Consider the following 22748-nt stretch of genomic DNA (forward strand, 5'->3'; position numbering starts at 1 on the left):
TAGAATAAATTGATAATATTTTTTTATCAACATCATATTTCATATCTTTTTTTTTTTAATCTATAAATACAACATTTTATTAAATTATAAATGATTTCAATATTAAAAAAATATATCTACAAAAGTTTTGACACTTGAACAAAAAAAAAAGAAGCCCCCCTCCCCCCATTCAAGTATTTCAAAATAAATCTAATAAATTAATTATACTTTTACGAATACTAAATTAAAAATTCAATGACAAAAATAAAATAAAAAAGACTCATCAATTTACAGCAGATGCATTTTTTAAAAAATTCTCCTGTCAATATTGTCCCTTTAAAACTAAAAAAAAAAAATCAATAAAACCCCAAAAGAAATAATAATAATAACAGTAAATGTTAAATTTGTTCAGGTCATTTTTTTTTTTTCTTAAAAAAAATTTAACACATCTCATTATGATGATTTAACTAAATATATCATATGTCAAAAAGTGAGAAAGAAATTTTTTTTTTCCATCAACCGGATATATACCTGGTTACCACCCATCCTGTTTGTTTGTTTCTGTCAATGAATATATTTTTCATCATTCAACATACCTTTCCATTCATTAAAATCTATACAAATCAAAAGAGCGCATGTTAACTAGTTTAAAGCAAAATAAATAAAACAAAATCGAAAAAAATCTATAAACAGCGCACGTGCTATTCGAAATATTAAAAATAAAAAGTAATGAATGAAATTTTTTTACTCGTATATAATAACCATAACATAGTAAAATACATATAACAGGTCAATCTACCAATTGACCAATGATGACCAATAGAAATTTTTAATTAATTCCTGCGGATCTAAAATAATTTTCGAAATGAAATGAAAGAAATTTCGACGACACTATTGTCGGCGAAATCAAAAGAGTCGAAGAATTTAAAAAAAAAAAAAAAATAATAGTTAAATAAAAGGGCTCAAAAGTAGTAAAGTAGTAATGAAAGAAAAAAAAAAAAAAAGGAGAAATGATATGAGGGTATACAGTGTGTACATAAAATTATAGTGGGAGTCATTCGAGTGGCTTGTGACCACTCTGAGTCAGTTGCTCTTATGCTTGCCATCAACCAACAACAACCCACTGTTTAGTTGAATAAATTTTAAACATATATATATTTATATTAACACATATATTCTTAACATGATCCTCAACTCGACCCATTGACATATCGATTTTATAGTTGTGCCAATTTAATTTCAACAATTGTCATTTATTCAATTGACATTATTTATAATAACAACACAAATTTTTTTATATTTTATAAAATGTATACTATAAATTATTGTGAACTTTTTTAAAAATTGTGTTTATTAAATATAAATATTAATTAATTGATATTAATTTTTTTTTTCAATTAAAAAATTGTGATTAAGTGTCAAAAAAAAAATCAATAATAAAGTCATGTTTAAATTATTTTTTAAAAAAACAGTGTGATGAGTTTTAAAGTTTGAATTTAAATTTATAAAAAATAAAAAAACGAGAGTGATTTTTTTATATAAAATCTCTTTCGTTTGAATATATGTTTATTTATTATGATTGGAAAAATATTATGGATGATATTTTTAGTGCTTATTTTTGTGTCATATATATTTGCATTATTACCTGATGATACTGATGAGCATCAAGTTATCATTGCTGGTACATTTCAAGAAGATTGTGCAGCAAGATGTTCACAGGTAATTTAAATATACAAATAATATTTTATTGCTTTTTTTTATTTTAAATATAATTATTTAAATTTATAATAAAAAAAATAAAGAGTGACGTTTTGTTATCGAGTGTAAAGTTCATCACATTTGTTACTGACAGATACACAACTCAAGTTATAATTTGTTTATTAATTAAACACAATAGCTTTCATCTTTTAAAAATTAAGAAAAATAGAAAAAAAAATAACGAGGTTGATGGCCTTCAAGAGAAGGGATTACAACTGAGGGAAGATATATTTCTTGTCTCAGTTCACTGACAAGTGTCAGCGACCGGCAATCAACACTTTTCCTAGGAAAAAAAATAAAAAAATATATAATATACAATTATTAATAATTTTCATGGATAATTAATTTAATTTATTTATTTTTTCCTGTTTATTTATAATGTAAATATATTTTTTTTAATTTTTTAAAAACATCATTGGTCCAAACTGACGCAGGAGAATATTAAATTTAACAAAAATATATATAACCGGACACGAAGGACGTATCAATTTAAGTTGACTCTTCAGTCAGACTGTACCATCCATTAATTAACTTAACTACACAACGGCACATCATCACTGACCATAAGCACATCACTCTATGAAATAATTCAAGCGCAACTTTGATCAAAAAATATGAATACTCACTATTATCTATTAAGCTTAAGCATAAATAAATGACAATTAATTCTCTAATAAAAAAAAAAACAAAACATCAATTATAATCGATTTGAATTATTGGGAATTAAAAATAAACCAATAAAATCAACTTTAAATAAATCAAAAATGATTTACATAACTCGTTACGCTTAATGCTCGCATGAAAATTATTCTCAGTATACAGCTCGTACATGCAATTTTTTTATTTATTTTTTTTTATAAAAAACAAGTAAACAGAAATAAAAAATTATTTATTATATTAATTTTTTTAATTTATATTAATCATTTTTATATTTTATTTATAATTTTATATGTAATCTTAATTGTATATATAAGAAAAAAAAAAAAAAATTAAAAGTTCAAATAAATTTCGAAAGAGCTGACATATTTAAAAATACATTCATCGATAAAATAAATGTCGTTTAAACAATTTTTTTTATTTTATTTATTTACAAAGAAATAAACGTGACTTCTTTGGTAAAATTTTACTTCATCTTTTGACTTTGTGAGGTCCCAAAAAGTGATACATTAACAAAAAAATAAATATAAAGACGTAAAAAGCTTTTGAGACATAGATTTTCATGTTTATAATATTGTGGCGCCAGTCAAAGATGTGTAAATACACACTGAGAGTGTGAAATAATAAAGAAAAAAAAATTTTAAAATTGTTAAACCACGCGTATATATCATCACTCATCTCGCGGTGTTTGACATGCCACCAGAAATGACCCATAGAACTTTGCATAACTCATTGATATTGATAAGAAATTTTTTTATTTTTTAAAAAAAATTTTTCATGTCTATTATGATGCTTATTACTTTTTTTTAAATAAAAATTTACATACGCTTTATAAATCAAGCAAAAAGAAAAAAAAAAGAAATTTTTTTAAATAAATAAATACATATTATAATAGCAAATTTTTTGACGAGTTTGACCTGGAATTTTTTTTTTTTTTTTTGTAAAGTGAGAAAGAATTATGAGCATGCATGTATTGGTGCAATTTTATACAACGTGTGTTCGACTTCCTGCCTGTGACATCCTCCCGTCAACATCGCAACACGGGAGGGTCAGCATTGATGCGCTAAGGATTCGATTTGAACAAAAAAAAAAAACGATAGAAATTTCTTCCTAATTAACATAGTTTTTTTTTTTTTTTTCTATCGAAATTTTAATTGATTGATTAAAGCTTAAAAATGAAATATTACTTCAATTTTTTTTCATAATGTTTTGATAAATAATATAAATTATAATTTTATTACTACTATTAATTTATTTTGGAAATTTTTATGTACTTCAAAATTAAATGATTGATGGTTTTTTTTTTTTTTTTTTTCATGGGGTATCTGTGACTGGGATGTGTGTCCTTTATTTATGATATTATACGGGCAAAATGTTGGTATTGTTCCTTTTTTTTTTCTCATAACGACAATTGGTAGGATCACTTTTATATATTATTTATTTTTTTTTTGATGTATTTAATATATTTTTTGACAAATTCTAAAATTTTTTTATCGTGTGGGTCATGCTGTGTCTGACACTATATTTAAACACAATTAAATTTTTTTATATAGTTAATTAAAATGCGGAGAGACCATATGAACATTTTATTATTTCGATGAATTTTTTTTGTTTAGCCTTAAAAGTAACTAAATAAAAATAAAATGAATATATAAAAAACGGGTGTTATTTTTTTGTGAAATTAAAGTTGAAAGAGGTACTGATGATATTGTATTTCATTGGGCCAACGGATAGTCTGTGCGGTTATTCAACACCGTGTGACTCTTATAGTGACCCTCAAAGATTTTTTTATTTTATATTTTTCGGATTACATATATCAGTACATACAGATTTGCGGTTTTGTAAAATATTTAAAATCATTTTATTGTCTTCTAATTCATCCAAGTGATAATATTTTTTCATTAAAATTATTTCTTTTTTAAATTTTTCCACGCTTTTTTATTTTTTCAAAATTTATTCTAGCTAAATTTTCAATTAACTGAAACAATTGTCAAGTAATTATTTAAAATATTTTCACTAGAAAATAATTTATCTTTGTAGTAAAAATAAATATACATAAAATATCTTGTTTATATATATATTTAAATTTTTTTTATTCATGAGGCTTCAATTTGACTTGTAAGGTAAAAAATCACACCAGTTGTGTTGAGTATATTCATATTTTTTTTCCTTGTATTTTTATAAACAGCCTTCAGCATAATTATCGGATAATATATAAAGTTAAGGTGCAACAGTTGGCATGTGCCATCGTGCATGACGAAGACGTTAAAATAATACATTAAGGATACGGAAATTCGCCAGGTCGAACAGATCCCATTAGCTCAATTTTAAAATAAAAACTGTTAGAAACTTCTTTACTAGATTTCCGTTAACAATAATATATATCCCTTGAAAAAAAAATCCCTAAAAACCGGATATAATTTATTCAAACTTATCAAAATCATCAGTCAAAAAAAAATATAATTTCAAGATTGAAAGAGTGACCATCAAATCAAATATAAAAAAAACATTTCAATCGATTTTTAAATGATAAAAAAATAAATTATATAAACTTGTCAATAGATTGACTCTAAAAAAAAAAAAAAAATATATATATAAATTAAAATGCTTGCACCCTTTAAAAATACCGAATAAATTGTTTCATCCGGTTAAATGAGTAGCCCTCCCAAAGCCAAGACCCCGGGCATCATCGTTATGATAAATCATTGGAATATAAAAATTAAAAATCCGGCTGGGGGACACAGGTCCGGTTTAAAAAAAAAAAAAAAAACAAATACATTATACATTAACACAATAATAATAACACAAAAGCATGTGAAAATTTTTATTTCACGTGTAAGTTGCGATTGAATGATTTCACCTGAATATACGAGGACGTTGGTTATTTCCGGTACACAGGTGGACGCTCACAAGCGTATAACCGTATTTTATGTTAAAGAATTTTTTGTATTCTCATTAGATTTTATGACAAACGAATAACTTGACTTTTTTTTTGACAAAAGGGGTGTTAATCGAACCAAAAAGTCAATTAATATTCTCCCGGTGTTTTTATAAATATTTTTAAAATTTTCATTTTTTTTTTTTCATTAAATTATAAATAAAATTATGTAATTTTTTGTTTGTTTTTTTTCATTTCAGAATCATACGGATATTTTGAGTCAAGAAAATATATGTGGAATACAAATTGGAGTACATTGTAAAATTGATCAGGTAAATGAATTTAAAAATAAATATTTAATGAATCCCGTAGAGTTGATTAATCAATTTATAAAAAAAAAAAAATAAATAATTAACTAATTGAGTCTGTTAATTATCCAAGTAATTTAATCCGGAAGAAAATGCTTTTAAAAGTACTTTTGATTTGTAAATGAAAGTCATAGTATGACACAAGATAAATAAATAAATGAAAAAAATTAAAAGAAAAAAAAAAAAAGAGAGAGAGGGTTAAAATTTAAACGAAGGTCCCCTAGTGCTAATGACAGTACTTCCGTTTTGTCCTGGGATATGTGTGCACAGTGGTGCGAATGGCAAATACGTCAAAGGGCGGTTAACATCACCATGGTATTCCCAATCAAATGAATTTAAAAAAAAAAAAAAAATACACATTGTCATCCTCATGAAGTGCAAACTTGTCCATTACTATTCACTCCAATGATAAATACAAATTGCAAAGAATAGCCAAAATAAAAAAAAACAAGCAAAGAGGGGTATTTTAGGGGGGAATTTTTTTTCATGGCTTCTTAAATTGGATCGCGTACAAGTGTTGCTTTCAACGGATGTCATTAAATTGACGTGTGACTCCACATTATGGTCACTCTCTTTGGCTATAGAAAAATATTTCTACGGAAGTTTAAAAAAAATTTTTCATTGTTTTTTATTTTTAATTGTTAAAAAACCTCATTTCCACGTTTTAAAATTTTTTCGTATTTATTTATTTATTTGTTTAATGGTTTTTAAAAAAAATGAAAATTGAGGATGAAGATGTATACGGGAAGCTGATATTGTCATAGTGAGGGTATACATATTGGCGTTGAGGATTTAATGAGGAAGTGAGAAATTAGTCATTACAACAACGAGGCCCACTGCTTTACCAGTAACAATTTTTTTTTTAATTTTTAATTTTTTTTTTTTACTTCCCCCCTTGATGTTTTACTTGATTTATCTCATTCTAATGATGATTTTCCAAGAGGTTGTTAAACTTTTACGTCAAATTATTTTTTTTATTTTTTTAAATTTAATTTAACAAATTAAATGTATAATAACATTATTAAAAACATAAAAAATTTCATGTATTTATAAATATTTTTTATATATATTTATTTATAATTTTATATTTATCATTTTATATATTTTTTGACCTCTAATGATACCATGAAAATTATTGTTGAGTTCAAGAGGACTGATAACATTTAATCCAAATTTTTTTTAAAAACTCAGTATATATACAATAGACTCAATTTAATTTTATTTATTTTATTATTTATTAAGATATTTATTTAAATAATATAAAGATAAATACACTTGAATTTTGCATGGCGCCAACTACGTAAGTGTCTAGACTCACATAGTCACAGTATAACCACATAAATAATAAGCCTGAAAATATTTTTGTATATAAAACCTCAAAATGTATGGTATTATTTTCCAGATACCCTTCAAATTGTCACAAAATAAATAAGGGACCCACAAAAGTGCACAAAAAAACAGGGTGGAGATTTTTTTTTCCTTATTTATTTTTTTCGTTGGGTCCTTTTACTCTTTTTCAACACACCACTTCAAACTCCAAACAAATGGATCCCTTAAATTAATTTTTAATTTTATATAAATATATTTTTAATATACAGTTATTTCAAGTATATATTTATGTAAATAAAAAAAATATAAAGATGATAGCCAGCTTCCTTTAATTTTCTTAAATGTCAATTTTAAATTACAATTCGCAAATCCATATGTTGTCTCAAATTGCGTCTCTGTTTAAAGACAATATGTCTCGAGGTTTTTTTTTTCTTTTTTTTCTTTTAAAGTTGAGGATTTTTTTTTTATTATTAATGTAGGCGTTATAATGTACATGAGGCACGTGCCAGCACATTGACCATCAAGTAATTTGACGGGTAGCATCTTGAATAAAAAAAAATTAAAGAAATAAAAAATTTTATACTTTCATTTGACTCGAATAAATATAATTTTACTATCTCGTCATTGTCTTTTACAATCATTATAATTTATAAATAAATATTTTCAAAATGTATTTTTTAATTGTATTATTTTATTTAAATAATATCTGTATTTATCAGGGACACTTGTTGAATATAATCTATAAAATAATGGGATTAAAAAACACCCACGTATTATGTACTAGAAAAATTATATTATTATTATATATAAATTCATTCATTGAAAAATATCTCGGCATTGCATAGCATCAACGTCATCACATGAAAAAAAAATTCTAGAATATATAACGAAAAAAAAAAATAAAAATATATAACGAAGCAATAAATAACTATATCAGAAAATAATTTCACAATTATATTTATAAATAGAATATCATGCTTTTCTAAAAGAGCTAAAAAAAAAAAAAACAACTCATCAATCATTTTTAAATATTATATATAATTAACTTAATTAATTTTTTTCATCTTGTTAATTTTTTCAGTGCACCAAACACTGTGCATCATGGGAACAAGCACTCGAAACAGACTGCCCATCAGTTTGTGTAAGTTATAATTATTAATAAATAATAAAATAATAAAATTTTAAATATTTGTTTATTTATTTTAGAATGGTACACAAAAAATTCCGACAGGCGAAGAAATTAATTGTGTTATGTACTGTAATGCAGCACTTGATTATTATTTCGAACAATTAAAAGGTAAAAAAAAAAAACTAATAAAATTACAATATTAAATTATTAAAAATCTTGAAATTCTTTTGAATATTTATCAACTGAATGAATTTGTAGCTGTTCTTCATCATAATGATCAAAATTACTATCATCACCATCATTTTTACAGTTTGGTATATAATCTGGTTGATATTTACGTTCATAAATTTGTTGCCAATTAATATTACAAAACCATTGATGATTTTTAATATCTAATGTACCATTTTTTAAATTACCATAACGTCGAGTTAAATCAATTTGTAATAAATTTTTAATAATATCTTTTAAATTAAATGTAAAACTTGTTGGACATTTATACTTGCCATCAGTTATTCTTTCATATATTTTCATTGGATCTGATGAATAAAATGGTGCATAACCAGCATTCATTTCATATATTAATACACCATAACTCCACCAATCAACTGTTTTACCATAACCTTTTGATAATATTATTTCTGGTGCAATATATTCTGGTGTACCACAAATTGTATATGTTCTTCCATTATCAATTTTTTTACAAAAACCAAAATCAGTTAATTTTAAATATCCATTATTATCAATTAATATATTTTCTGGTTTTAAATCACGATATACTAAATGACAATTATGTAAATATTCAATAGCCAATGCAACTTGTGATGCATAAAAAATTGATTGATTTTCTTTAAATTTTCCCATTTTACGTAAATGAGTAAATAATTCACCACCATTTATAAATGGCAAAACAAAATAAATATATGAATTATCTTTTATTAAATAATTCATTGATACTAAAAATGGATAATCAACTGTTTGTAATACTTTTTTTTCTGTTAATGTATGATTAATTTGTTTTGTTTTTATGAGTTTTTCTTTTTCAAGACATTTTACTGCATAGTAAAATGATGTTAGCTTATGTTTAACTAATATAACTCTACCAAATGCACCAGTTCCAAGTGTACGTATTATCATAAAATCATCTAATTTATAACTTTTTATTTTTCTATTTTCTTTCCATTTTTTATCAAATGTTATACGTAAATTATCAAGAATTGTTTGATACTCACGATAACTTGATTTACGTTTTACATTTAATAGTATTTTTTCTGATGATGAATTAACACGTTGTTTTGATGACATTATTAAAAATAATAATAATTGTTAATTTATAAATTAATGTGAAAAATAAATTAATGTCTCTCGTTGATTGTCGATTGTTTAGATTAAAAAAAAAATATGAATTTTTTGCTTTGTATATATGTCAATGACGTTGAGAGATATTATAGTAGGTGAAATCATTTATCTACTTGAAAAATCACAAATTATTCTGATGAATCATTTCCTTAGCGAAAAAAAAAAATGAAAATAAAATTTAGATAAATTTTTTTTCTAGCGGAAATTGGAATTTTACCAGCACCAGCACTTGTTGCTGATTCTTTAACAGCAACATCACTGAGACTTGAATGGAAAGGTATTGATATAAAACATCGTCCAATTGGTGTACAATATTTGGTGCAATGGCAGTATGAAGAGCATGCTGATGATTGGCAATATTGTAGAAATCAATCATGGGATGAAAATGATCAAATGATATTTGTTGATAATCTTCAGCCTTATAAAAAATACAGGGTAATAATTGCTTGTTTTTTTTTCATTTAATTTCCATCATTAATTATTTTTTTTTGATGATGAATCAATTAAAAAACAGCTAAATAATTTACTTATTATGTATTTAATTTTTGTTTCTTTTAGTTTCGTGTAACATTACTTTTAAAATCATCACAACATAATCCAAAACCAATTGTGTCTGATCCAAGTGTTGTTATTCAAACATTGGCTGCGGGTAGGCCAACTTCGGCCCCGGTAATTGTTAGAGCTGTTGCTGTTGATAGTTATCGTGTGTCTGTCTCATGGGAACCTGGTCCATTTCCAAATGGACCATTATTGTCTTATGTCTTGCAGTTACAAGGAGCTAATGACTCTTTACTTAACAAGGTATACGCCACGCCAGAAAAAAAAAATAAATACACTTCTCTTTCTATTAGAAAAATAAAAAAAAACACAAATCTTTTCTTTAGCTTGTTTCACTATTACTTTACATATTTTTCTATGATAAAATTGTACTTTTTTTTTTTTTTTTTTTTTATTATTAAATTATCAATTGTTCGGTTATCTGGTTGTAAAAAAAATTTTATATGTATACTAATTTTTTGTGCACTCAAAAAGCTTTTGCATGATTTTATGTTTCGAAAAAAATAATAACCATTACTATCAGATTTAACCGAACTAAATTTAAAATAAAAAAAAAAAACTATTTTATATATTTTTTCTATATAAATATGATATTTCTGGCATGGCGTTTCTATCATTAAATTGCTAACAGGGTTTATGTTTTGTCCATTGTATATTATTGTCGTTAATTAATTTAATTGAAGAAAAAAAAAAATAATCGTTATTTAAATTTATCATAGGATATTCCAGCAGCAGAAAATATACATCATTATTTGTTTCAAAATTTAAAATCAAATCAAACATATACTGGTAGTGTACGTGAGAGAAATGCAGTTGGTGATGGTCCACCAGCAATTTTTAAAATAACAACATCACCTCTACCAGAAGGTAAAAAGAATAAACAAAAAAAAATTAAATAATCATCATCAATTTACAATATTTAAACAATATTTAATTTATAATTTGTTTGGATTACAGTAACTGATACACAACAGCCAATATTAATTGTAAGTGGTAAATATGTAATAAAAAAACAAGGTGCTGATATGTTGGATGAACCAACAATAATATATAATTCAAAAAGTAAAATACGCGGTGTTGCAATTGACATATCATCAGATAAATTATTTGTATCAAATTCAAATGGTTCAATAATAACAACATCAATTATAAAAACAAGTAAAGAAACAACAATATTACGTTCAAAAGATGCAAATTTTAAACCATTAAGTTTATCTGTTGATTGGTTAAATTTACATCTTTATATATTAGGTGAAGTTAATCATTCAACAAGAGTATGGCAAATATCACGTTGTAATTTTGATGGTAAATATTTAACAGCAATTAAAACTGGTTTTTTAACAAAACCATCACACATTGAAGTTGATCCATTTAATGGTTATTTATTTTGGATAACTAAAAATGGTTTATATAGACTTGATTTAGCTGATATAAATAAACATGAAATACAACCATATTTAATACTTGAAGATAGTAATCTTGGTGGTTTTACTGTTGATCATAGAAATTTTCGTTTACTTGTTAGTCATCAAACACAAAATACAGTTGTATCAGTATCACTTGATGGTAAAGAATGTATTGATATACGTAATAATACACAACAATCACAATTAAAAAATGTTGTATCACTTGGTACAGCAAATGGTTTATTTTATTGGACAAATGGTACAAAAGTATTTAGTGAAGGTTATTTTCCACAAGCAAATAAATATTTTCATAATATATTTTCAAGTAGTTCAAATGATACATTTATAACAATACATGTATTAATAAATACAAGTCAACCAATACCAGTACCAGTTAATCCACCAACTGGTTTACAAGCAATATTAGGTTCAAAAATTGCTAAAATATCATGGAAAGTACCACATTTACTTGGTGGTCAGGGTAAAGGTGCATGGCAAAATTGGACATATGAACTTGAATTAAAAAATAATTTAAATAATAATATAATACGTCAAGATGGTATTGCTGGTACATCATATACAATATCAAATTTAAATGAAACAACACAATATACAATTAAAATAGCAGCATATACTGATGCTGGACATGGTCCATGGTCAAGTGAATTTAACAGTAAAACATTACATGATAATTCATATGCATCAATATTATGGTCAGCAAATGAGGGCCTATTAAAAAGTGATGTTACTGGTGAAAATATTGATACTTTAATACAAAAAGATACATTAAATAATAATAATATTAATAAAAATTATATTGTTGATGTTAGTTGGTATAAAGATACATTATATATTGTTGATAATAATACATATTTATATAAATATAATATAAGTAATAATAATATTGTTAAATTTAATAATATTAATTCAGTTGGTAGTGTTGCTATTGATTGGATTGGTAAAAAAATATATTGGGCAAGTCCAAAACAACATATTATAACAAGATCAAATTTAAATGGTACACAACAAGAACTTGTATCTGTTATTGCAATTGTTAAAGAATTAATTATTGATTCAAAACAAGCATATTTATATTGGTCAACAAGTCATACTGTTGAAGTTGCTAGATTAAATGGTCTTGATCCAAGATTATATTATTCAGAAAATGTATTTAATGGTATACAAGTTATGGGTTTAACACTTGATACAGAAAATCATTATGTTTATTGGATTGTACGTAGTTATGAAGCTGGTTCAATTGTTTATCGTGCACCAACATCTGAACGTATATCTATAAAACATAAAATAATACCAGAAAAAGTATCATCATTACAACATCCAAATATGCAAGGACCATTATGTTATTTTTCTGAACATTTATTATGGTTACAAGATGATAAAAATGCTGTTATTGGTGATTTAACTGGACAAAATACTGCTGTTATAAATGGCATTAGTTTAATTGGTTTACATATGATAACAATTATGGATCCACAACTTCATCAATATCCAAATAATTTAACATCAGATAATATCATTGTTATTCCTGATTCAATTGATGCTGATACAATAAAAGTTATTGGTACATGGAATAATTTTAATATAACATGGAAACCAATTGATAATATAAATTATGGTACAGTATTTTATGAAATTAAATTTACTGATTATATTAATTCACAAATTAATTCACAAATAACAAATGAGACAACAATTATATATAATAATTGTAATAATATATTACCATATACATTACTTGATATAACAATTAAATCATTTACATATTGGGGTTCATCATTAGCTACAAAAAAAACACTAAGATCACCACAGGATATACCAAGTCAACCAACAAATATACGTTCATTTATTGAATATAAAAAATCACCAATTAATCATTTTGATACTGATATATTTATAACATTAAGATGGAGTCTTCCAAAATTTACAAATGGCTTAATCAATGGTTATTTATTAAAATTTTGGTATGCACAAAATCAAATTGACATATACCTATGTGATCATGTCAATGTTACCAATGCAACAATGGAATATGAAGTACATAATTTAATTCCAAATACAACGTATTCATTTGAAATTCAAGCATACACTGATATTGGACATGGACCATTTTCTGATACAATAAATATATCAACAGATTATGAAAATCCTGTACCACAATTAATTGTAACAACAACTGATTCAATTAAGCTATATGATTATGATTTAAATATAAGCAAAACAATAACTAAAAATATACCAATTGATATTAAATCATTAAATTATGATAGTAAATTATTTTGGATTAATGATAAACATGAAATTATAACATCTAGCTATCATGGTGGTAATTTAATGAAAATATTAACATTAAATAATACAGCAACAAGTTTATGCATTGATTGGGTATCAAGAAATTTATATTGGTCGGAAAAAAATATTGATAAAACAAATAAAATAACATGGAATATATGGAAACTTGATATTGATGCTTGGGAAGATGGTAATTTAATTGTAGCAAATATAGTAACAAGAAATTTCGAAATAGTTAATATCGAAATATCACCATTAACTGATAATTTATACTGGATTGAATTAGCACCAAATGATAATCATGGTATCATCATGCAATCAAATTTAAATGGTAATAATATTAAAACATTTTTAAATAATGCTGATGATTGTACATGTCCAAATTCTCCATTAGTAATACCAATAATGACAATTGATAATAGTGAATTAAAAAATCCTTTGATGTATTGGATATCAATTGATGGTGATTTAAATATTGCAACAATTGATGGTTGTGCATGTAGTACAGTTATAACATCGAGTTTTAATCAAGGTTTACCACCGTCATCTTTAACTGTTGATAAAACAAATATTTATTGGTCAAGTTTAGCTAAAAATGAAACGTATTATGTTAATAAAATGTATCCAGATGAAGAAAATATCAAGGTAATTGATTTATCAGATATTCATATTATCAGATCAATTGGTAAATCATTACAACCATATCCAAGTTTTGATTGTCTTGTACCATATCAAATGTCATATAAAATTGAAGAAATAATTAATATCAATAGTAATAGTATAACAGTAAAATTACCAGATCCAAAAATTAATTTAGCTTGTGAAAAATATAATTTAGCTGGTATATATTATACAATTTACATAACAAAATGTTTAGATTATCAAGATATTAATTGTAGTGATATTGATAAAAATATAATACATACATATAATAAAGAAATTAAAATAAATAATCTTTCACCATTTACAATTTATGATATTAAATTATTGTTAAATAATTATTATACAAAATTAGAAGGTTTACCATTATTAAATAATAATGATAATTCAATTAAATTAATAACAGCACCTGGTGTACCAACAGTACCACAAAATATAACTGTTGAAGCATTAAATCCAACATTAGCTGCTGTACATTGGTTACCACCAAAAATTTTAAATTCACCATCAGTTAGATATGAAATACATTGGCGTTCATCAAGACTTGTTAATGGTGCACGTCAAACTGGTGAGTTATTAGTTAAAAATATTGATGATAATCATGGTAATGAAAAAAAATATACAGCATTTATTGAACCTCTATTACCTGGACAAAATTATTCAGTATATGTTAAAGCATTTTCAATAAATTCAACTGATGCATACAGTGAAAGTGAGACAAAAATTTTATCAATGTATCCACAGCCAAATAATTTGATACTTGATACAATTACAATAAGCTCAATCAATCTATCATGGTTACCAACACCAAATATAACAATTAAATATACACTACAATATACAACAATAATTGGTACTGAAAATTGGCAAACAGCTGAACCAATTAAAAATCATGATGATGATGATGATGGTAAAATAAAATATAACATTAATAATTTATTATCATCAACAATATATAAATTTAGATTAATATTAAAATATCCAAATGATAAAGGTAATTTCGTATGGTTAAATGATGTTACATTCCAAACACTTGGTGATGTACCAAGTGCTCCAGGTATTCCAACAGTTACAAAATTAAGAAATTCACTTTATCAATTAAATTGGTTGACTGCACAAGCACATGGTTCACAAATAACAATGTATTTACTTGAAGGTAAAATTATTAAAAATATAAATGACAATGATGATGAGCTGAAAGAACAACAATGGAATATTTATTATAATGGAACAGATAATTATTGGATAATTGTTGGTGAAATGAATAATCGTTATAAATTTCGTGTTAAAGCTAAAAATTCATATGGTTTTGGTGAATGGAGTTTAACTAGTGATATAATTGATTTACAAGATACAATTGGTACAACAATTGCTGATCAACAACATCTTGGTATAATACTTGGTCTTAGTATACCAATAATAACAATAATATTATTATGTTTTTGTTATTTTTTATGTCTTTATAATCGTCAAAGAAAAAATGTTAAAAAACAAATATTACCACCAATAATAACAGATGTTGAATTAGCAACATTACGTGAAATACCACGTAGTAATTTTGTACAATCAAATGCATTATATGCAACATCAATGCAAATTGATAATGATGATTTATTATTACCAAAAATAAATAAAGAACAAATTGTTAGAATTAAATTTTTAGGTAGTGGTGCATTTGGTGAAGTATATCAAGGTACAGCAAAAGGTATTGAAAATACAACAGATATAACAAAAATAGCTATAAAAACATTACGTAAAGGTGCAACAGCAAATGAAAAAATTGAATTTTTACAAGAAGCACAATTAATGAGTCATTTTAAACATAAACATGTATTAAGATTATTAGGTGTATGTATTGATCCAGATGGACCACAACTTGTATTAGAATTAATGGAAGCTGGTGATTTATTAACATATTTAAGAACAAGTCGTTTTTATTTACCAACAGATAATTTAGCATTACGTTTACAAGATTTATTATCAATGTGTGAAGATGTTGCACGTGGTTGTAGATATCTTGAAGAATTACATTTTGTACATCGTGATCTTGCATGTAGAAATTGTTTAGTATCAGCAAAAGATCGTGATAATCGTGTTGTTAAAATTGGTGATTTTGGTTTAGCACGTGATATATATAAAAATGATTATTATCGTAAAGAAGGTGAAGGTTTATTACCAGTACGTTGGATGTCACCAGAATCACTTATTGATGGTGTATTTACAACTCAAAGTGATGTATGGGCATTTGGTGTATTAATGTGGGAAATAACATCACTTGGACAACAACCATATCCAGCAAAATCAAATAGTCAAGTATTAGTTTATGTTAGAAATGGTGGAAGACTTGTTAAACCAGATAATTGTCCAGAAACACTTTATAATTTAATGCAAAGATGTTGGAGTGAAGCTGATACAAGACCAAGTTTTAAAAATTGTCTTGATAAAATTATTGTATTAAAAAAAAATACAACTGATGCTATATTAACACCAATACAAGCTGGACATTATGCAACAAGAAGAGGTTTGTTTATATTTTATTTTTCTTATAAAAAAAAAATGCATGTCATAACTATGGTCCATCATAATTATTATTAACAAATTAAAATTTTCCATTATTGCATGATTCATGCTTGCAGGCGTATCTAACATGGCTTACTTTGCTGACGAGAATCAAAATCATAATAATTATAATTCAGGTAGATCAAATTATAAATAAATTATATAGCTAATTATAATTTAGCTTAATTTTTTAATATATTATTTCTGTGTTTAGGCAACTCGTGGAAATCAAGTAGTTCAGATGGTAGTCGTGATATGAAACCATTTCTACAAAATTCAACTACAACAACAACACAATTATCAGATAGTACAAATGATGATAATAATAATATACCAAAATATCTTGAATTGATACCAGGTGGTGCATTAGATGCAAAAGATAATAACAATCAAATTGATGAATATGAAATACCAAGATCATTACCAATAAATCATACATTTACAGCTGAAGATCGTAAAAATATTGATAATATATTATCAAAAATTGGTGGAACATTAAATTCAATAACAGATAAAAATCAAAAATTATTAAACACCAATAATGGATTAAAAATAATACCATCATTGACAAATGATTTACGTTTATCATTAAATGAAAAAATTAAGATACAAAAACAAACAAGTAATGAAGGATCACAGATGAGCCTTGATGATTGTAACTATAATTCATTAGCTTCATCAATTAATTCATTACGTTTAGCATTACCACCAACAAGACCAAGTTCATCAATGCTTGATTCACAAAATAATAATTTAAATGATAGTAATAATAATAATGAAACAAATAAAACAATTAATAATTCAACTCTTAGATTAAATAAAATACATAAAAATATTATTGGTAAAGCAAATATACCATTGAATAGTCCAATATTAAATTTGCTAAGACAAACAACTGGTATTGACGAAACAACTGGAATCAATACCATTTATGTAAATACAGATTCTACAAGGGTCAATTGATTATACAAAAATATTAATAATAATTATTAATCATATATAAAAGTGCCTTTAAATGAAAAATGATATTATTTCTACTGTTAGCTATCAACTGCCACATTTTTTTTTATAATTTAACAAAAGATATATTTAAAAATGTTGGTTTTAATGTCGTTTTTTAAACTCAATTATGTTGTAATAAGTTTATAAGATTTATTTATTTATAAAATAGTAATAATAAGGCTGGATTAGATCTTTATTAAATTTTAATTGTATAAATTTGTTAAGTTTTATATGTAAAAGAAAAAATTGATATTATATGAATTTTTTTTGTTTATAAATTTAAGTTGTATATATATCAATCAAAAAAATATGAATTATATTTTTTTTTGTTTTTTTAAATTTTAGTATTTTAAATCTTCCATTAATTAAATTGAAAAAATTAATTTAATATTAAATAGGCTAGTCATTTTGCTCACTAATGAGGTGGTCAAATGATTTCTAAGAAATTTTGTAAATAGTATTAACCATTTATTTTTTAATTGACCAAAGAATTTAAATAAAAAAAAAATAAATATTTTTCTGAAAAATGTTAAAGTGGAAAATAAAATAATAAATGACAATAAAATCAAAATTAATAATTAATTAAAATTAAATGTTTATTTATTTAAAATTGTTAAATTGAATTTAAAAAAAAAAAAAATCATTGTTTAATAAATAAAATAGTCAAACTAAAATGTAAATTGATAAAATTACAACTATTTTTTTTTACAGTATTAAATTCACAAAAAAAAAAAAATTTTAAACATTGATTTGTTGATTAACAGCTTTAAAAAGTTATTTGCCTTTTTTTGTTTTATTTTATTTTTTACACTCAGTGAAATTGAGGTCACAAAATTTTGTTATTTTTTTGGTAATTAGTAATTACAGATTAAAAAAAAAAAAAAAGTAGAATGCATTGTTGATGAAATACTGAAGTTTCAAAAAATATTTTGCAATGAGTTTTACTTTTGTAATTTCAATATGATAATAATTTTACAGGTATCTAAAAATTACAACAGTTACCTGTAAAAATATACTCGAAATTTCATCAACAAAATCCTAAAAAAATTATTACCATAATAATTAACAATATGTCTATTTAAATTTCTGATATTTCATTTTAATTAAATTACCTTTTATTTGTTTTTAATATAAAGCCAATTAATTAAACCATACCAGACTTGATTTTTTTCGTTCCCACTGTGTAATCGATTCGAAAAATCAAGTACAATTATTTTATGAGAATCATGTTGCTTCCTGTAAACAAAAAAACACAAAATATATAAATATTAAGTAATTAAAAATCATGTAATACCAAGAAGAAGAAGAAAAAAATAAATTACCTGAATTTCAGTAGCTGTTTCACTTGTTGCAATAACATCATCATCAAGTTCATCATCTTTACTATGTTCATGTAGTAATACATATTCCCTTGAGCTAAATCCAAATTTAATAACATCTTTTTCTAGCAATTCATGATATCTTCTTGGTTCTAATTTAACATTATTAACAAATGTACCATTTGCTGATTCAAGATCAATAATATATGGTCTAACACGTTTACCATCACCTCCATTATCACGTTTAAATGGTACAAGTCTATATTGTAATGCAGCATGTTGTTTTGAACATGATGGATGATCAAGTGGTATATCAGCAATTTTTCTATCACGTCCCATTAAAAATGCTGATTGACGATGTACATATAATGTTGGTAATGCTTTTTCACCTTTAAATGGATATAATCTCCATCTTCTTTTTGGTTTACGTGAATCTTGTGGTTCTGAATATTTTATAACAACACCATTAACTGTATTTGTATCCTCAGTTAATTTACCAGATAAACCAAAATTTGGTGCATCTTTTTCTTTATCATTTTTTTCATTATCTTCCTTTATATTTTTTTTACCCCATACTGGTGACTTTTCATGTTTTTGATTTTTATCATTAAAATTAAATTTACGTGAATGATTATCATTATTATTATTTCTATATTTACGTTCATTGTTATCATTGCGATTATATTGTTGATGTTGTTGTTGTTCATGTCTATTATCATTGTTATAATTTTTATTATATTTTGGTGATCTACTACGTGTTCTTTCACGTCTTCTTGGTGATCTTTCTCTTTTATCACCACGATATCTGTCATCTTGACGACCACGATTTCGATTACGTCTTTCATCATCACCACCACCACCACCACCACGTCCACCACCTTCTTTTCTTCCACGATATCTATCACGATTATCACGATTATCAACTCTATTTCCAGACATTTTTCTTATTTATTTATATAAAACACACCATAAAATTTGTTTTTAAATTGTTAAATTAATTGTGTGTGTTTTCGTTAATCGTTCAACAGTTCAACTTTAATTTATTTTGATTTATTTGAGGTTAGAAAAACTTTTTGCTTCTCTATCTATCTGTCCTCTACTTTTTTTATAAAGCCAGCGTTTTTATGAACACGACGATGATGAAATGTTTGCGTTTGCGCAGACTAGACAGTAGATTAATTTAATTTTAAATAGAGCGCATTACTATTTCGTTACTATTTCTCATAACGTAATGTTAAATAATCATAAAATTATTATGTTAAAAATTAATGTTAAAAAAGTTTACTTTTTTATAAATTATTAAATAAATATAATGTCAATAATTTTATTATGATGAACCCTGCCAGTTCTATAATACATATTCTATTCTAATTGTCGTTATAAATATATTGAAAAATTGATTTATTTTAATCTTTAGACTAAAAAAAAAAACATTATTTGATTCTGGTATGAGGATTTAAAAATAATCAATTACAGCTCAATTGCAATTGGTTCTTGACAATGTTTTGTTAAGTTCCATATTTTCATGGTAGCTTCAGAAGTTACCTTTGTATTTTTAACTACTAAATAACTTAAATTTGGTAAATTTTCAACAAGTTTAAATACCGCTTTATCAGTAATATTAATGCAATTTGATATATTCAAGTAGTCCAATTTTTTATTAAATAAACATTGCATTGATTCATCAGTGATAAATTCATTTTTGTTTGATGGACCATGATATTTAAATAAACAAAGATTGAAACCTTTTAATTGTTCTAAATTATTAATTGCACTCATACCAATATCAGTTATATTTGTGCCAGTTATAGATAAATCCGTTAATTTTTTAGCATTGTTACAAAGATTAATTAAAAATTCATCTCTAACACCATAATCACACTCAATATGTAACTTCTCGAGATTTTTTAAATTCCCAATTGGATACATATTGATTCTTGTATCCAACATTGGATGATTTTTCGGCCAACAAAACGATAAAGTTAGATAAGCCAAATTTTTTATTTCACCTATCGACTGGAGTAATAGTTGACTTAGTCCAAAACCATCTATTTCTAAACGTTTCAAAACGATTAGTCGAGGAAATACCTGACAAAGAAATGAATGATTTATTAAAAATTGAATAACATTTTGTTACTGTAATAAAATATTTATTAAAAATTTAAACTCACCGAAGCCAATGAATCTGGTGAGAACAAATCATTTCCTTGTAAGCGACATACAAGTTCTAAATTTGTCAAGGTTTCACCAACTTTTTCTAATGACTTGGCTAAAGTCATTGGTAGAGTTGAATTTTTACATTTCCAGTCAATCTTCAGCATTGTAAGTTTAGGCATATTGGAAAAACAATTTTCAAAATCTTGACTCATTATTTCTTCGAATCCTGATGCAAGGTCCCAAAGATTTGGACAATTAGCATTGATTATTGGCATCATTTGAGAAATAAGATATCGTCTTACATTTAGACGAGTTAAATTAGTTCCACAGAGATTAATTAGGTACTTTAGATCATTTGCTTTTTCATGTAATTCATTAACTGTTTCATTCCCATCGCTTTTAAATGAATATTCTGTAAAGCATGAAGGAAGAAAATCGTTTGCCCAATCTTTGCATACTGAAAAATTAATTAAATATTTTCATTAGTACATTTATAGAGTAATAGAATATTTTGTTTTTGTCATTAAAAATTATAGTGTTGTTATTTTCTTACTTTTTTTGAGTCGTGGTTGACTAGCAAATAGAGGAGCTATGCGAATCATACGCAAATCATACTGTGTTTTTAGTTTTTCGCTATAATATTTTCTATTTTTATTATCATCGTCAGAATCAGAATCATCATCTTCATCGTCATCATCATTTTCATCGTCATCATCTTCATCATTGTCATTATCTTCAGAATCATCATCTTCATTATCATCGTCATCATCTTCATCATCGTCATCTGAGGATTCTTTTGATAACTCAAGCTATATACGAGAAAAAAATAAATATATTATTTAATTTAATTAACAATAAACAATAACAGTAGCTACAAAAATATAATATATATAATTTAAAACTTACTTCTTCTTTCGAAATTATAATGAATTTTTCAAGCCATTCGGTAGGACTTAAATCTGCCGTCTCCATATTCATCTTACTTGGATTGATCTGAATAAACGTGCGTTTGGATCTAGTCGTCTCCAGTCTGTACATGTGGTCTATTGATCTGAATAAACGTGCGTTTGGATCTAGTCGTCTCCAGTCTGTACATGTGGTCTCTGCTCTCTAGGCTCTCTAGTCTAGCCGTCTAGCGTAGAGCGCCATTTTTTTTAGTACGAGGAGCCAACAAACTAAATATGCTGGAATATTTTTAATTTCTACGATGGAACATTCATATTATTTATCAACTATTTATAAAAAAAAAAAAAATAAAAATAAAGATTAACTAAGAAGAGAAAAAAAAAATAATAATCTGGGGTAACCGTGCAACAGACAAAC

General features: G+C 24.9%; 4 protein-coding genes across 7 annotated transcripts; 1 reads left to right on the forward strand and 3 right to left on the reverse strand.

Annotated features, from left to right (window-relative positions):
* The first annotated feature begins 1012 nt into the window (after positions 1 to 1012).
* Positions 1013 to 18847, forward strand: LOC122858273 (proto-oncogene tyrosine-protein kinase ROS). Of its 3 annotated transcripts, none has more exons than XM_044161054.1 (10): positions 1013 to 1698; positions 5533 to 5604; positions 8051 to 8110; positions 8176 to 8266; positions 9654 to 9889; positions 10013 to 10255; positions 10732 to 10879; positions 10970 to 16909; positions 17025 to 17084; positions 17162 to 18074. In XM_044161054.1, exons 1-10 carry the CDS (start codon positions 1555 to 1557, stop codon positions 17908 to 17910), a joined length of 7743 nt encoding a protein of 2580 aa, XP_044016989.1. In that variant the 5' UTR covers positions 1013 to 1554; the 3' UTR covers positions 17911 to 18074. The 3 variants fall into 3 exon arrangements, with proteins under 3 accessions (XP_044016989.1, XP_044016991.1, XP_044016990.1); XM_044161056.1 differs by having other exon boundaries at positions 10013 to 10123; XM_044161055.1 differs by lacking the exon at positions 17025 to 17084 and having other exon boundaries at positions 17162 to 18847.
* LOC122858508 (cAMP-dependent protein kinase catalytic subunit 1-like) lies at positions 8306 to 9400 on the reverse strand. The gene has a single exon (XM_044161448.1). The coding sequence runs from the start codon at positions 9398 to 9400 to the stop codon at positions 8306 to 8308; it is 1095 nt and encodes a 364-aa protein (XP_044017383.1).
* LOC122858288 (smad nuclear-interacting protein 1) lies at positions 18521 to 20361 on the reverse strand. Of its 2 annotated transcripts, XR_006374289.1 has the most exons (3): positions 19272 to 20343; positions 19062 to 19185; positions 18888 to 18987 (listed from the first exon to the last, which is right to left on the reverse strand). XR_006374289.1 is itself a non-coding variant. In XM_044161080.1 (2 exons), the coding sequence occupies exons 1-2, from the start codon at positions 20205 to 20207 to the stop codon at positions 19174 to 19176; spliced, it is 948 nt and encodes a 315-aa protein (XP_044017015.1). In that variant the 5' UTR covers positions 20208 to 20361; the 3' UTR covers positions 18521 to 19173. The 2 variants fall into 2 exon arrangements, 1 of the variants encoding a protein (XP_044017015.1); XM_044161080.1 differs by having other exon boundaries at positions 18521 to 19185; positions 19272 to 20361.
* A 255-nt stretch (positions 20362 to 20616) lies between these two features.
* LOC122858284 lies at positions 20617 to 22450 on the reverse strand. Its single transcript, XM_044161077.1, has 4 exons — positions 22332 to 22450; positions 21979 to 22234; positions 21440 to 21882; positions 20617 to 21356 (listed from the first exon to the last, which is right to left on the reverse strand). Exons 1-4 carry the CDS (start codon positions 22401 to 22403, stop codon positions 20739 to 20741), a joined length of 1389 nt encoding a protein of 462 aa, XP_044017012.1. The 5' UTR covers positions 22404 to 22450; the 3' UTR covers positions 20617 to 20738.
* Between the last annotated feature and the right edge of the window lie 298 nt (positions 22451 to 22748).

This window comes from Aphidius gifuensis, linkage group LG5 (assembly GCF_014905175.1).
Source record: "Aphidius gifuensis isolate YNYX2018 linkage group LG5, ASM1490517v1, whole genome shotgun sequence".
NCBI classification, from domain to species: domain Eukaryota; kingdom Metazoa; phylum Arthropoda; class Insecta; order Hymenoptera; family Braconidae; genus Aphidius; species Aphidius gifuensis.

What these genes read in the sequence shown, in the direction of transcription:
- LOC122858273 (XM_044161054.1), top strand. Translation starts at nt 1,555, where the DNA reads ATGATTGGAAAAATATTATGGATGATATTTTTAGTGCTTATTTTTGTG. An exon ending in TTATTTCGAACAATTAAAAG is followed by an intron (nt 8,267 to 9,653) that starts GTAAAAAAAAAA and finishes TTTTTTTTCTAG; the next exon opens with CGGAAATTGGAATTTTACCA. An exon ending in AACATCACCTCTACCAGAAG is followed by an intron (nt 10,880 to 10,969) that starts GTAAAAAGAATA and finishes TTTGGATTACAG; the next exon opens with TAACTGATACACAACAGCCA.
- LOC122858508 (XM_044161448.1), bottom strand. Translation starts at nt 9,400, where the DNA reads ATGTCATCAAAACAACGTGTTAATTCATCATCAGAAAAAATACTATTA.
- LOC122858288 (XM_044161080.1), bottom strand. Translation starts at nt 20,207, where the DNA reads ATGTCTGGAAATAGAGTTGATAATCGTGATAATCGTGATAGATATCGT.
- LOC122858284 (XM_044161077.1), bottom strand. Translation starts at nt 22,403, where the DNA reads ATGAATATGGAGACGGCAGATTTAAGTCCTACCGAATGGCTTGAAAAA. An exon ending in TCAACCACGACTCAAAAAAA is followed by an intron (nt 21,883 to 21,978) that starts GTAAGAAAATAA and finishes TTAATTTTTCAG; the next exon opens with TATGCAAAGATTGGGCAAAC. An exon ending in CACCAGATTCATTGGCTTCG is followed by an intron (nt 21,357 to 21,439) that starts GTGAGTTTAAAT and finishes TTTCTTTGTCAG; the next exon opens with GTATTTCCTCGACTAATCGT.